The following is a 15,828-nucleotide window of genomic DNA, read 5'->3' on the forward strand; positions in this document are numbered from 1 at the left end:
TAAATGTGTCCCAGAGGTTCTGGCACGTTGTGTCTTCATTCTCATTGGTTTCGAAGAACTTCTTTATTTCTGCCTTCATTTCGTTGTTTACCCAGTCAACATTCAAGAGCCAGTGGTTCAGTTTCCATGAAGCTGTGCGGTTCTGGGTCGGTTTCTGAATTCTGAGTTCTAACTTGATTGCACTATGGTCTGAGAGGCTGTTTGTTATGATTTCAGTTGTTTTGCATTTGTTGAGCAGTGCTTTACTTCCAATTATGTGGTCAATTTTAGAGTAGGTGTGATGTGCTGAGAAGAATGTGTATTCTGTGGATTTGGGGTGGAGAGTTCTGTAAATGTCCACCAGGTTTGCTTGCTCCAGGTCTGAGTTCAAGCCCTGGATATCCTTGTTGATTTTCTGTCTGGTTGATCTGTCTAGTATTGACAGTGGAGTGTTAAAGTCTCCCACTATTATTGTGTGGGAGTCTAAGTCCTTTTGTAAGTCATTAAGAACTTGCCTTATGTATCTGGGTGCTCCTGTGTTGGGTCCATATATGTTTAGGATCGTTAGCTCTTCTTGTTGTATCGATCCTTTTACCATTATGTAATGGCCTTCTTTGTCTCTTTTGATCTTTGTTGCTTTAAAGTCTATTTTATCAGAGATGAGAATTGCAACTCCTGCTTTTTTTTGCTTTCCATTAGCTTGGTAAATCTTCCTCCATCCCTTTATTTTGAGCCTTTGTGTATCCTTGCATGTGAGATGGGTTTCCTGGATACAGCACACTGATGGGTTTTGGATTTTTATCCAATTTGCCAGTCTGTGTCTTTTGATTGGTGCATTTAGTCCATTTACATTTAGGGTTAATATTGTTATGTGTGAATTTGATACTGCCATTTTGATGCTAAGTGGCTGTTTTGCCTGTTAGTTGTTGTAGATTCTTCATTATGTTGAAGCTCTTTAGCATTCAGTGTGATTTTGGAATGGCTGGTACTGATTGATCCTTTCTATGTGTAGTGCCTCTTTTAGGAGCTCTTGTAAAGCAGGCCTGGTGGTGACAAAATCTCTGAGTACTTGCTTGTTCACAAAGGATTTTATTTTTCCTTCACTTCTGAAGCTCAGTTTGGCTGGATATGAAATTCTGGGTTGAAAGTTCTTTTCTTTAAGAATGTTGAATATTGGCCCCCACTCTCTTCTGGCTTGTAGTGTTTCTGCCGAGAGATCTGCTGTGAGTCTGATGGGCTTCCCTTTGTGGGTGACCTGCCCTTTCTCTCTGGCTGCCCTTAGTATTCTCTCCTTTATTTCAATCCTGTTGAATCTGACGATTATGTGCCTTGGGGTTGCTCTTCTTGCGGAATATCTTTGTGGTGTTCTCTGTATTTCCTGCAATTGAGTGTTGGCTTGTCTTGCTAGGTGGGGGAAATTTTCCTGGATGATGTCCTGAAGAGTATTTTCCAGCTTGGATTCATTCTCTTCGTCCCCTTCTGGTACACCTATCAAACGTAGGTTAGGTCTTTTCACATAGTCCCACATTTCTTGGAGACTTTGTTCATTCCTTTTTGCGCTTTTTTCTCTGATCTTGGTTTCTCGTTTTATTTCATTGAGTTGGTCTTCGACTTCAGATATTCTTTCTTCTGCTTGGTCAATTCGGCTATTGAAACTTGCGTTTGCTTCGCGAAGTTCTCGTATTGTGTTTTTCAGCTCCTTTAATTCATTCATATTCCTCTCTAAGGTATCCATTCTTGTTATCATTTCCTCGAATCTTTTTTCAAATCTTTTTTCAAGGTTCTTAGTTTCTTTGCATTGATTTAATACATGATCTTTTAGCTCACAAAAGTTTCTCATTATCCATCTTCTGAAGTCTAATTCCGTCATTTCGTCACAGTCATTCTCCGTCCAGCTTTGCTCCCTTGCTGGTGAGGAGTTTTGGTCCTTTCTAGGAGGCGAGGTGTTCTGGTTTTGGGTGTTTTCCTCCTTTTTGCGCTGGTTTCTTCCCATCTTTGTGGATTTGTCCGCTGGTCGTCTGCGTAGTTGCTGACTTTTCGTTTGGGTCTCATTTGCAGATTCAACGAGAAGAGCTCCAATCCTGGGTTGTTCTCACAGCGCCATCTTGAGTCCTCCCAGGTTGTCATTCAATTTTTGTATTTTTAATAGAGACGAGGTTTCACCATGTGGGCCAGGCTGGTCTCAAACTCCTGACCTCAGGTGATCCGCCCACCTCAGCCTCCCAAAATGCTGGGACTACAGGCATGAGCCACCACACCCAGCTGATGGTGTGCAGTTTGATAACTTAATTAAGGTGATGTCTGCTAGCTTCTCAATGGAAAGTTACTCTCTGACCTTTGAAGAAAGTAAATATTTGGGGGCAGCTACTTTGAAACTATGTAAACATCTTGCTCCTCATCAAACTTTCAATTCATGTGTTTATTTACATGTGTTCCTATGTTATTCAAATGGTTATAGTTCATGGCTCTCATTTTTAAATTTAATCTTTTAAACTTATTTTAAGTTCAGGGATACATGTGCAGTTTGTGACATAGTTAAACTTGGTCCTGGAGGTTTCCTGTACAGATTATTTCATCATCCACCTGGGGTGGGTACTACGCCTAGTACCCATTAGCTATTTTTCCTGATCCTCACCCTCCACCCTCCAGTAGGCCCCAGTGTCTGTTGTTTCCCTGTATGTGTCCATATGTTCTCATCATTTAGCTCCCACTTATAAGTGAGAACATGCAGTATTTGGTTTTCTATTCCTGTGTTAGTTTGCTAAGAATAATGGCCTCCAGCTCCATGTCCCTGCGAAGGACATGGTCTCATTCTGATTTAAAACTGTAGAGTGTTCCATGGTGTGCAGGTACATTTGCTTTATCCAGTCTATCATCGATAGGCATTAGGTTGACTCCAGGTCTTTGCTATTGTGAATAGTTCTGCAGTGAACATACCTGTGCATGTGTCTTTATAGTAGGATGATTTATATTCCTTTGAGTATATACCCAGTGATGGGATTGCTGGGTTGCATTGTATTTCTGTCTTTAGGTCTTTGAGGAATTGCCATATTGTCTTCCACAATTGTTGAACTAATTTACACTCCCACCAGCAGTGTATAGGTGTTCCTTTTTCTCCACAACCTTGCCAGCATCCGTTATTTTTTGACCTTTTAATAATAGTCTGACTGGTGTGAAATAGTATCTCATTGTGGTTTTGATTTGCTTTTCTGTAATGATCGGTGATGTTGAACTTTTTTTCATGTGATTCTTGGCTGCATATATATGTCTTCTTTTGAAAAGTGTCTTTTTCACGTCCTTTTCCCACTTTTTAATGGAGTTTTTTCTTGTAAATTTGATTAAGTTCCACATAGATGCTGGATGTTAGATCTTATTTATTTTTATGCTTAAATTGTCTCCTGTTTGTCCAGTGGAAGCCCATGCAACCTGGCCACCATGTATTTCTGACATATCTCCATCAGTCTTTGAGCATAGTCTCGTTTTTTGGTTAGATGGTAAGATGTTCCTGGTTCACCTTGTATTTTCCATGCCCCAGCTCTGGAATCACCATTTCTCCAAGATTTTTCATTCTTTGTTTGTTTGCTTGAGACAGGGTATCATTCCATCACCCAGGCTGGAGTGCAGCAACATGATCGTGGCTCACTGCAGCCTCGACCTCCTGGACTCAGACAGTCCTCCCACCGCAGCTTCCCAAGTAGCTGGGACTACAGGTATGCACCACCATGCCCAGCTAATTTTTTAATTTTTTTTTCTTTTCTAGAGACAAGGTCTCACTCTGTAGCCAGGCTGGCATCAAACTCCTGGGCTCAAGTGATCCTCCCCACTTTGGCCTCCCAAAGTGAAGATCACTCTTTTATTTTGGTTGGGGGGGAAAGTGGTATTTAGAAGCCAAAACCTACACATAAAGTGTGTTTATTACTATTCCCAAGGTGGCGCAGTTCAGAGTTAGGGAATATCTGTTGGTCTATATCTGTTTACCTGTCTTTCTACACACACACACACACACACACACACACACACACTTGCATATGTATTTATTATCTCTCTCTGTCTTGAAAACCATGAGTTTACACCAATATGCTCAATTCCAATTCAATGCCACAGGGATCATTGAAGTTTTTTCCTCTTCTGTATTTGTAACTTCCAACAGTGAAAACTTTGTCTGTCATTATCCTTGATAGAATTACTAGTTTGATTAATCTCCTTCTATGGAAATAATCTCCAGTTTCTGTAACCATACCCATCCCTGCCCAGATGCCCACGTTTTCCTGGGGCTCCCACTCCCCTTTCCAGGCTGTTCTCCCTCATGGATGGCCTCCTTGCACCCCTTGGGGTCTGAAAGCCCACACTGTGCAGAGAATGCTGTCCCCTCTCTCCCTGAGCCTGGCTCGCCTGCCACTGCAGGCTGTCCCCTGCACAGGCACCTTCCGCATCGTGCTCAGGCTCTAACCCCCCATGCTGGGCTGCTCTCAGGTGTGGATATCTCCCTCATCCTACTCAGGCTCTGACAGTTCGGGCCAGGCTGCCTTGCTGTGTGGACACTGTCCTTACTCTGATGGGGGTCTGAGACCCTGTGCCAGGCCACCCCCCTTTAAGACACCCTCCTCACACCCCTTGGACTCTAGTACCCCATATTGGGTCACCAGGAGTCCTCCCAACACCACTGTCGATACTATCCTTCCTATACTCTACCTTATAGCTTTACAATTGTATTATTAAGGAAGGGGCCAGGCAGGGTGGCTCACACTTGTAATCCCAGCACTTTGGGAGGCTGAGTCAGGCTGATCACCTGAAGTCAGGAGTTCGAGATCAGCCTGGCTAACGTGATGAACTCTGTCTCTACTGAAAATACAAAAAGCCAGATGTGGTGGTGGGTGCCTATATTCCCAGCTACTTGGGAGGCTGAGGCAGGAGAGTCGCTTGAGCCTGGTATGTGGAGGTTACAGTGAGCAGAGATCATGTCACTGCCCTCCAGTCTGGGTGACAGAGAAAGACTCAGTTTTTTAAAAAAGAATTATTATTATGAAGGAAGGGAAGTGATTTTTTTTTCTTTTTTGAGACAAAGTCTCGCTCTGTCACCAGGCTGGAGCGCAGTGGCGCAGTCTCAGCTCACTGCAACTTCTGCCTCCCGGGTTGCTGGGACTACCGGTTGTGTGTCACCACACCCGGCTAATTTTTGCATTTTTTAGTAGAGACAGGGTTTCACCATGTTGGCCAGAATGGCCTCGATCTCTTGACGTCGTGATCCTCCTTCCTTGGCCTCCCAGAGTGCTGGGATTACAAATTATTTAAATACTATGTTTTGAATAGATTTTTTTCCTGTCTTTTAGCCACCTTAGCTCTGAGAACATAGCAGCGATCACATACACACACACACACACACACACACACACAAGAATGAATTGAATCACTCTCCCTTTTCCCTGTTTTCGGACCGTATCACAGTTCAGCTGTGTCTGGTACACCAGTTTTAGTGCTTCTCATCTACAAACCCATTCTTCACTACCTGCCCAGTGAATGTGGATATGAGCCCTTTTCTCCCTCACCAGCTGGCACAGTGCTATGTTTTGTCAGTAGAGGGTGCTGGAGACATTTTGGAAGGAAGGGGAGAGGCAATCTGCCGTGGGTTCTGGGAGCGTTCCGCCCAGTACTATTTACCTGGGTCATTTCTCAGGGTTGTGTTTGCAGTGAGAAACCTTGAGGACAAAGAGCAGGATAGCCTACCACTTACTATAAAAGCAGTGGGTTTCCCAAGCTCCGTGGATTCCCACCTGGGATCCTCTGTCTTCCTGTGGGAATTGAGGGGCACAGGGAAGTGACCCCAATATGATATTCCTATTGCTTTCTGTGCCTTCAACAATAAAATCCTTTTTCTTCAACCCATGGACGTCTTTTGTCAGCATCCATGAAACCATAACAGGTCAGCTTATTAGCTCCAGTAGGGCAAAAGCAAATCTCAGATCCCGATAACCAGCCTGTCCTTTCTGAGTCCAATCCTCTGTTATGGGACATGATTATTTATTTAAAATCTTACCTGTTCAGATTACCATGTAGTTTCTGTCTCCCGATTGGACCCTGTCTGATACATCACAGCAGCAGAAGCATCCTCCTTAGGTGGCTATTCATAGTCCTTGGACTTGTGAAACATTTGGTTCCATTCAATTACATTAAACTTCTAATAATGGGTTTATGACTTCCTGCTAATGGCCCATCCTCTCATTTCCATTCATGACTGCTCGACTCAGCATCCCTGCTGTCTGCTCTATTGACAGCAACAGTCCTCTGCACCCAAGTCATTAACTATGTCATCCTTTCTAAAATGCCCTTCTTTTGTCCTTTCACAGAACATATTTAAAAAGAAAATAGAAAGGCACTTAGGAAAGCTTTCTATGTATCCACTAATGCACACAATAGACAGAATTATATAGCCTGTTTCTACTCATTTAAAGTAAAAACTTAAAATGTACCGCAGATGTGGTGAGGACATATCTTGGCATCAAGTATGAATCATCCTGTGTATTGTAGACAACTTAAACTCACCTCCATGTAGCAATCATGCAAAGATTTGTAAAGCGGCTCTCAGGTCATACAGATGTGGTTGGTTTTGAAATTTGGCTCTGACATTCACTAGCTAGTTTCCATATCATTAACTGGGAATAGTCATATCTACTTCATACAGCTGTTGTGAAAACTAAATGAGTTAACATACTTATGAAATGCTTAGCACAGTGTTTGTCACATAATCAAGTTGACTTAACTTCCCTATATTAAAATAATCAAATGAACAAGTCTAAAGCATTTAATAAAACATGAACTTTTAACTCAATTTCATTGAGGTGCCTCCACAGCTAAGACAGTCCCTAACTGTTTTCAGACCCAGAGAAGACTTTCTCAGAGGCTCTTAGAGACTTTTCTCAGGGTGGCCCGACATGTGGAGTTCAAGCCCCCATTCCTTAGTCTTTCACCCTGTGCTCTCTTCTTTCCGTTACGTTCTTATCATTGGACGTTTACCTTGGCTTACCATTTTCTTTGCTAGTACTTGCTACTATTTCCTGGCCTCAAGTAATCCTCTCGCCTTGGCCTCCCAGAGTGCTGGGATTACAGGTATGAGCCACTGCATCTAGCATCCATATACATTAGTCATGTATGACAGAAGGCATCATGAGCATTTAAAAAATAGTTTTATTTATTCTGCTAGCAGAAAAATAAACTTTATTTAACAATAAAATTAATTTTAAAAACAATAAATTAGCGGATAATGCCCTCCATCCCTCTGCACATGTTCCACGCTGCAGTCAGCCTGGGCCCCTCACTACTTTCTGAAGGTATCCTGGCTTTCCCACTTCCTTGCCCTGGCTGTCCACCCCTCTCCTAGTCCACCCCCACCAACGTGTGAACAAGGAAACCGCAAGGATTCTTTCTGTTCTGTTTCAGAATCTATGATACTATAAACTCATACTCCAATACCTCGGAGATGGTTTACCTCAAAGACCAAGTCTATTTCATATTTATATTCAGTGTATAATTAGTGAAAGCTAATTATGTGAATAACAAGTTAAAATGCAAAGTGCTGCAGGGAATACAAAATTATACCCCTGTACGTGGCCTTAAGGAACTACCATTCTCTCCCCTCATTTGTTTTATCATCTGTTGTTGTATAGGATCTCAGTCTCCCTACTGTTTTGCTCAATGCCTTATTGAACACAAAGCTTCTGAGATAAAGGGATTCTCTTTTGGATTAACTCACTCTCCCAGTCCTTCTCTGCTGCTTTGCTGCCGAGTTTCTGATACAGAATCAGAAATAAGTAGGTCAGCTTTTGCCAAACTTATTACCCAACCTTTTTCTTCTCTGAAGTTCTCTCACACCACAGCTATTCTTGTCACTGCACAGAGATGGCTCTTTGAATGACAGCTTCTCCCTAACCTCATCACTCCAGCTACCACTAAGCAGGGACCTCTCTCCTTCCACAAAATTTGCTCCAGGCCAATGTGGTAACTCAGGCCTATAATCCCATCACTTTTCGAAGAGGAGGCAGGAGGATCGCTTGAGACCAGGAGTCCAAAACCAGCCTGGGCAACAATGACAGATCCTGTCTCTACAAAAAATAAAAATAGAAAAAAAAAAAAATTAGCCAAACTTGGTGGTGCATGCCTCTAGTGCCAGCTACTGACAGGCTGAGGCTGAGGCTGAGGTGACTGCTTAAGCCTAGACAGTTGAGGATGCAGTGAGCTATGATCAGGCCATTATACTCCAGCTTGGGCGACAGAGCAAGACCCGGTCTCAAAACAAAATCAACCAACCAACCAAACAAACCCCAAAATTTACTCTACATTTTAAAAACAAAATAAAAACAAAATTTTTCCCCCCTTTTTTTTTTTTTCCAAAGGTGAACTTTTCCCTGAAAATCATTACTCATTTAACTTGAACTATTGTTTTTTTTGGACACAAGGTCTCTGGCACTGAGGCTGGAGTGCAGTGATGCAATGTCAGCTCACTGCAACCTCTGTCTCCTGGGCTGAAGTGATGTTCCCACTTCAGCCTCCCAAGTAGCTGGGATTATTCCTGGCTAAGTTTTGTACTTTTAGTAGAGACAGGGGTCTCAAGATGTTGCCCAGGCTGATCTCGAACTCCTGAGCTCAAGTGATCTCCTGCCTCAGGCTTCCAAAGTGCTGGGATTGTGGGTTCTTTATAGCAGTGTGAAAATGGACTAATAACAGGGTATTTATGGACCTTTAAGCAGGAGCTTAAGGGTAATTTTGATCACATTAAATACATAGGTCATAGTAAATGATTACATTTTCAACATTTTGGTGCCTTGATGTCAGCAAGGGTTGCATAGTAACTCAGTAACTTGACACATTCTGGTGATGTATAGAAATTCTAATTACTTATATTAAATACATTCTTGGTAAAGAAAGCTGGTACTATCTGCCAGCTTTAGATAATAGGGCTGTCTAATGACTTCTGAATTCCACAGATAAGAAGTTTTGGCTCTGGATGGTCCTCTTGATGGCCACCAGGCAATCTTTGCTGTCCTCAAACCTATGTGAAATTACCTCAATTAAATATAGTTGTTTATTATCCACAAAGAAATATGGTCAAATGGAACCAGCTTGAGCCTGGGCAAAGATCCAGGGCCTATATTTGCTTCCCAAGCTTCCCTGGTTTTGCTCTCTAGATTGGTACCTCGTTAGCCCAAATAATTACCCAGGGCTAGGGGAAAATGAGGGTGGCAGTGAAGTCTAGCGATGATGCCAAAACCCACATCAGTCAATACGGCATTTCTTCAAGAGGCTCGCAAGATGTTCAGCCCCAAGAGAAGATACAGTACTCTCCTATGCCTTAGGAATGAGGACAGAGGCTTTGATGGAAGAGTTGGTGCATTCTTGTAAGTTCTTTAAGAGTCAGAAAGATGAAAATGCCAAAAGAGGCCTATAATTTTTTATGGCATTTGATTTTTATTCCAGTTAAAAAATAAAATTATCACACAAGAATTTATTATCTAGTCACAGTAAAATTAAATATCATTTTATTGAATATTTGCTTTTCAGTAAGAGTTATCAACAATTCCAAATATCACAGAGTTTATCAAAAGGTATCTACTTCAACTTTTAGAAAACATTTATGGAATGCCTGCCATGTACCAGGCATTGGGGAAGTTCCCCATTAACTTTCCCCATGGCTGCCATTGTTTCTCACTCCCTTCTTAGGTTAAAATGGAGATTCAAGAGCCTTTCTGTCAGATTTTTAGAAATTCATTTATTTGCAAATTACACTGAAAAAATTCTCTTCTGAATACATATAAATCCAGAGTTTTGATCCTAGTGATGTGTACAGAATGCTTGTTAGGACATTTAAGTATCATAACATAATGTAGCTAATAAAGCTTTTAAAAAATTATGGCAAAAAAAATTACGGCAAAGTGTATGTAAAATTGACCATTAGTGACACTGAGTACCTTCACCATATTGTGCAATTCTCCCCAGTAAATAGTTCCAGAACGTTTCCATCACCCTAAAAGGAAACTCCTTACTCATTAGCAGTCACACCCTACTCCTCCTTTCTCTCAGCCTCTTACAGCCATTTATCTGCTGTCTCCATGGATTTGCCTATTTTGGCTATTTCATATAAATGCACTCTTGCAATACATTGCCTTTTGTATCTGCCTTCTTTCACTTGGCAAAATGTGCTCAAGGCCATCCATGTTTTAGCATGTATCAGTACCTCATTTCTCTTTATGGCTGAATATTCTATTGCACAGTGTATAGATACCACAGTTTTATTCATTCATCAGCTGATGGCCTTTTGGGTTGTTTCCACTTTTTTGGGTATTGTGTCTAGAGCTGTGATGAAAATTTGTGTGAAAGTTTTTGCTTGAACACCTGTTTTCAGATCTTTTCAGTATATGCCCAGGAGTAGACTTGCTGGATCATATGGTAATTCTGTGTTTAAGTTATTAACTGCCAAACTGTTTTCCACAGTGGCTACACCATTTAACATTCCCATCAACAATGAATGAAGATTTTCAGTTTCTCCACATCCTCTCTAACGTTTACTTTCTTTTCACTATTTTTTTTTTCTACAGGTTTAGATCCTAGGTCTATTTTCTTTCTTTAAGTCATTCTAATGGGTGTGAAGTGGTTATCTTCTTGTGGCATTAATTTGCATAATGACTGATGGCATTGAGCATCTTTCCATGTGCTTGTTGGCCATTTGTATATCTTCATTAGAGAAATAGTTATTTAAGTTCTTTGCCCACTTTAAAATTGGGTTGTGTTTTTGTTGTTGAGCATAGGAGTTCCTTATATATTCTAGATATTAGTTCCTTACCAGATATGTAAGATTTACAGATATTTTCTCCCATTCTGTGGGTTGTCTTTTCACTTTCTTTATAGTATCCCTTGATATGTAAAAGCTTTTAATTTTTATGAAGTCTAATTTGTCTTTTTTTTTTGGCTGGTGTTGCTTATGCTTTTAGTATCTAAGAAACCATTGCCAAATCCAAGGTCGTGAAGATTTATGCCTATATGTTCTTCTCAGAGTCTTACAGTTTTAGCTCTTACGTTTAGGTCTTTGATCTGTTTTGAACTAATTTTTATCCATGGTGTGAAGGATCCAACCTCATTCTTTTGCATGTGAATATTCACTTGTTTTAGCACTATTAGTTGAAGACACTATTCTTTCTTCACTGAGTGGTCTTGGAATCCTTGCCAAAAATCAGTTGACCGTAGCGTATTGACATAATTTATTTCTGGACTTTCCATTCTACTGTATTGGTTTATGTATTTCATACCAGCACAACACTGTTTTGACTGAAGTAGCTTTGCAGTAAATTTTGAAATTGGAAAATGTGAGTCCTTCACCTTTATTCTTGTTCAAGATTGTTTTGAATAGGCTTGAGTACCTTCAGTAACTTGCAATCTCATATAAATTTTAGGGTCAGCTTTTCGGTTACTATAAAAGGGTCACTAGAATTTGAATGGAATCGTGTTGAATCTATAGACTAACTTTGGGAGTAATGCCACCTTAATGTTGAGTCTTCCATTTATTTAGATCTTAATTTTTTTCAGCAATGTTTTATACTTTTCAGTGCCCAAGCCTTGCATTTTCATGGTCAAATTTATTCCTAAGTATTTTATTCTTTTTGATGTTATTATAAATGAAATTGTTTTAATTTCCTCTCAGATTTTTCTTAGACTTTTGTGTGACTTAGATCTTGCATCCTGCAACATTGCCAAATTTTTAAAATCATCTGTAGTCATTCCGTGGATTCTTTAGGTAATTTCTAATATATAGGACCACATTTTCTGCAAATGTAGTTTTACTTCTTCCTGTTTGTGATTCATTTTATTTCTTTTTCTTGCATAATTGCTGTGGCTAGGACTTAATAGTACAATATTGAATAACAGTGGGGAAAACGGGCATTTTCATTATTAGGGGAAAAGCTTTCAATGTTTTGCTATTATGTTGTTAGCTGTGGGTTTTTATGAATGCCTTTATCAGGTTAAGAAAGTTTCCTTTTCTTCCTAGTTTGTGGAGTGTTTTCACCATGAAAGGGTGTTGATTTGTCAAATGCTTTTTCTTATCAATTGAGATGATCCTGTTTTTTCCCCTGCATTCTACTAATACACTCTATTACATCGATTGATGTTTGTATGTAGAACCATCCCTGTATTTCTTCGATATATCTCATTTGGTCATGGTGTATGATCATTTTAATAAGCTGTTGGATTTGGCCTGCTAGTATTTTGAAGTTTTTTGCATCTATATTCATAAGGGATATTGGTCTATAGTTTCCTTGTGAGCTCTTTGTCTGGCTTTGGTGTTAAGGTAATGCTGGCCTTATAGAATGAGTTACAAAGTGCTCCTTTCTCTTCCATTTTTTGGGAGAGTTCGAGAAGAATTAGTGTTAATTCTTCTCTATATGTTTGGTATAGTTTGCCAGTAAACCCATTTAGTGCCAGACTTTTCTTGCTGGGAGATTTTTGATTACTGGTTCAATCTTTTTACCTGTCATAGGCCTGTTTGGATTTTTTATTTCCTTTTGAGCCAGTTTTGGCAATTGGTGTGTTTCTAGGAACTTTCCCATTTCATCTAGGTCATCTAATTTGTTGGCAATAATGCTTGTTTTTATGAATTTGTTTATAGTTAAGTTGCCTAAAATACCATGCAATTCATCTAATATGTATAAAACTTGAAATATATTATATTGCATCTACTTTTCTAAAGCAAAAGATCTAAAATTCTATAAGAGATTTAAACAAAAATTTTCCCTAAATACTAAGGAACCAAAATGTTCTGATTGATTGTTACTGGTAAATTTTATTACTAAAGAGCATAAGCCCTCTTTTTTTAAATTAAAATAAATAATTCTTCACATAAAATGAAATCTTTTTTTTCTACCAAGTGGCAGAAATAGTAAGAGTGAAAACTGCTGAGTGAGACTGCTGTGTATAAATCCGTGCTCTGCCACTTACTTGCAATATATAACCTTGGGGCCAACTTCTCTGTATTTCAATTTCGTTAGCTCTAAAAAGGGAATAATAGAAGTACCTCCTAAGGTTGTTGTGAGGATTAAGTGCATTGATACATACAAAAACCTTGATTCCTAGTTCACAATGAACAATGAATAATTATAAGCAAATATTATTTTCCATAAGGTCATTAATTGGGGTTAAGATAAAAAGCATCTTAGACATCTCAATGACTTATCTCTCACAGGATTTATCACAAAATGTTACTTCCCAGTGCATTTTTGCAAACAATAACAATTCACTGAGAGTAATAACATTTACATATGTAATTAGAGTTTACAAATGTACAAAACTTGGGGTAACAAACACTTTAAACTTATTTTTTAGACATTCAGTAAGCCCATTCCCCACCCCCAAACTGTTTGATTACAAAGAAGCACAATGGGTTAACTGTGGCAAAACATAAGAAATAAGGCAAGGGAGGCAGATACAGACTTGAAAACATAAGAATAGCCAAATAATTTTGTCAATATCAAAAGACAAAATCAAGAGATCTTTTATAATATAAAACAAATTCATATAATTAAATAATTAGGTGAAAGAACATTATAGGGTATACAACATTTTCTCTACATAAATTTGCATATCCTAAATTTAATGCAAAACGTCATGTTTCAACTTCAACTTAATATCATAACATGTAGTTCTTGGTGAGTCTAGATGTAATGGAATGAATATTAAATAGACTTCAAAGATCCTGTCAAGTTTTTATTTGGTTATTGTTGCTTTAAGTCTTTAATGCATTTATTTACTGTACTAAGCCAATTTTAGAAACAAAATCCACAACCCACATGCATATAATGCAAATTTCTCTGAAAAAACTAAATAGTGTTATCTTTAGTATATCATTAAAATAGTGGTTGTGGTTAAACAAACAAGCCAAACTACTGCAACTCATATATGATACACTTACAAAAAGTAACATTTTAGTAGTTTCATCTGGTGTGTGTTCACTGTAAGAAAATAAATCTGGATGTGAGTAAGATGTGCTTGACTGAATGAAATCCCCAGTTAGCACTGGGTTACGTTCCAGAGCCGTGCATTTGTCCTCACATATTACATCAGGAATGTGTGTTCACAATCCACCAGCTGCAGGTTTTAATTTACTAAGAAATGAATTAATCCTGGTCCATCCACTCCTTCCTCTCTCGTTTTACTATCTTCACTTTGAGATCAGGCACTTTGTGCCCAGGATTGTGGCAATGCACATTTACCAAAAATGCATCCATTGATATAATAATTGTACTAAATGAATAAAGGAAGACAGTGTCTTCATGTAGAAAACAGAGCACTAAATTATAATTTTACAGTCACAACACAAGCTCCAGCTCTTCCTAGGCACAGTGGAGCAACCTAAAAAAGAAACAGAGATATGTATTGGGTTTGTAGGTTAAAATGTCAGCACTACTAAGCCAGTTGTGAAATATTGAAACGGTTCATACTTGTTGGCAAAGGCTTGCTGCCCTGGTACCTGCTGTATCGAGCTGTTTCTGGTCTGGTCCCCTTCCCAAGAACCACTCTCCATGGCAAAGTTTCAGACTAAGTTGTTCTTGGTATATCATGATTGTATAGCATTCATTCTTCTTTAAGGGTGATTTTTAAAAACAGCTCAAGAATTAATCTACATGAAACACTCTATTTTAGCCAAAATGATGCACAGTATGGATATGAAGAAATGCTGAACACTTACGGTAACTAATATGGAAAAAAGATTAAGTGTCATCTAGAGAGGTCCTCTAACAGTCACACTATCTCAGATAGTACACAAATACTCTGACTGCCTGGGGATCTGCTTATTCTAGAAGAATTAGTAACCTCACATTTTTTGACTACCTTTTATGTGCATGGCTAAAAAGTCTAAACCTATTCTACTACTTTTTAGCAGACTGAAAAAATAATAAATGCTACCCATCTAACTCCCTGAGGAGTGGAAACAAACTCAGTGAATGAGCTCTGTGACAGTGAGATACAGGTGGGGGGAGGGTTGCTAGGGGAGGGGATGTATTCTTAATTTACGGATAAAGAACAATTATTAAATCTTTCACCTCTTTTTTAAACATCAGGAACTCTAGACACTGGGTAATTCATAGTATAAATAAGAGTGTGGACAAACATAGTTTTTGAAGAATTACTCTGAGCACAGTAATTCTATTCATTTGACCCAAGAGAGTTAAAATGTTACCATGGATGGGGGGTGAATAAAGCAAAGTACTAAGAAAGTTTGCTTTGTACTTATAAATGTTAAGGTATGTACTTAAATATTTTTGTTAAATGCCAAATGACTTCCTAATCAGTTTGACCCCCTAGACCAATGAGTAAATTTTAAAAACAGGTCAGACTTCAGTTGTAAGAGAATTCCCAGTAGTTGTCCATCTGAATCACTGTAAGTCTCTTGTAACAATCAAATAACTTATTTTAAAACCGTATCTATAGCACTATAGAACTGACCTCAAAAATCATTCAAATCAAAATGTCAGTTTGTAATTAGTAACTTTTCTCAAATCACCCAAGACATTTAGTGTCTACATTGTGAATAGTTGACACTGTCATAACAACCAGCTAGAAAGTGTAGCTTAGAGAATTTGTTAAATACAGTGCAATCACCTCTTGCTTTGAGGTAAGGCTGGTAATGAGGTGGGTAGTGGTTTAGAACTTTGTTATCTCATTTTAGTGCCTATACAAATGTCCATCTGTCAGAACACTGAAAGGAAAACTTCAAAATTTTTTTTGTTTGGCTTTTTTTTTTTTTTTTTTTTTGAGACAGAGTCTTCCTCTGTCACTCAGGCTGGAGTGCAGTGGCCCCATCTCAGCTCA

General features: G+C 39.0%; 1 protein-coding gene and 2 long non-coding RNA genes across 6 annotated transcripts in view; 2 read left to right on the forward strand and 1 right to left on the reverse strand.

Annotated features, from left to right (window-relative positions):
• LOC144581826 (uncharacterized) overlaps positions 1 to 15,828 on the forward strand; it is a 119,923-nt gene that overhangs the window by 43,708 nt on the left and 60,387 nt on the right. The gene's annotated exons all lie outside the window — the stretch shown is intronic.
• The window catches only part of LOC144581827 (uncharacterized), a 44,736-nt gene that overhangs the window by 20,641 nt on the left and 8,267 nt on the right, over positions 1 to 15,828 (forward strand). The window contains exon 2 of the long non-coding RNA XR_013533144.1: positions 3,572 to 3,689. This is a non-coding gene — a long non-coding RNA (uncharacterized LOC144581827). The remainder of the gene's footprint in view (positions 1 to 3,571; positions 3,690 to 15,828) is intronic.
• The window catches only part of KLHL5 (kelch like family member 5), a 91,002-nt gene continuing 86,787 nt past the window's right edge, over positions 11,614 to 15,828 (reverse strand). For all 3 annotated transcript variants that reach the window (XM_008993471.5, XM_054253430.2, XM_008993470.5), the window contains one exon: positions 11,614 to 14,367. In XM_008993471.5, the coding sequence (XP_008991719.1) occupies positions 14,311 to 14,367 (57 nt within the window). In that variant the 3' untranslated portion in view covers positions 11,614 to 14,310. The remainder of the gene's footprint in view (positions 14,368 to 15,828) is intronic.

This window comes from Callithrix jacchus, chromosome 3, assembly GCF_049354715.1.
Source record: "Callithrix jacchus isolate 240 chromosome 3, calJac240_pri, whole genome shotgun sequence".
Lineage (NCBI taxonomy): Eukaryota > Metazoa > Chordata > Mammalia > Primates > Cebidae > Callithrix > Callithrix jacchus.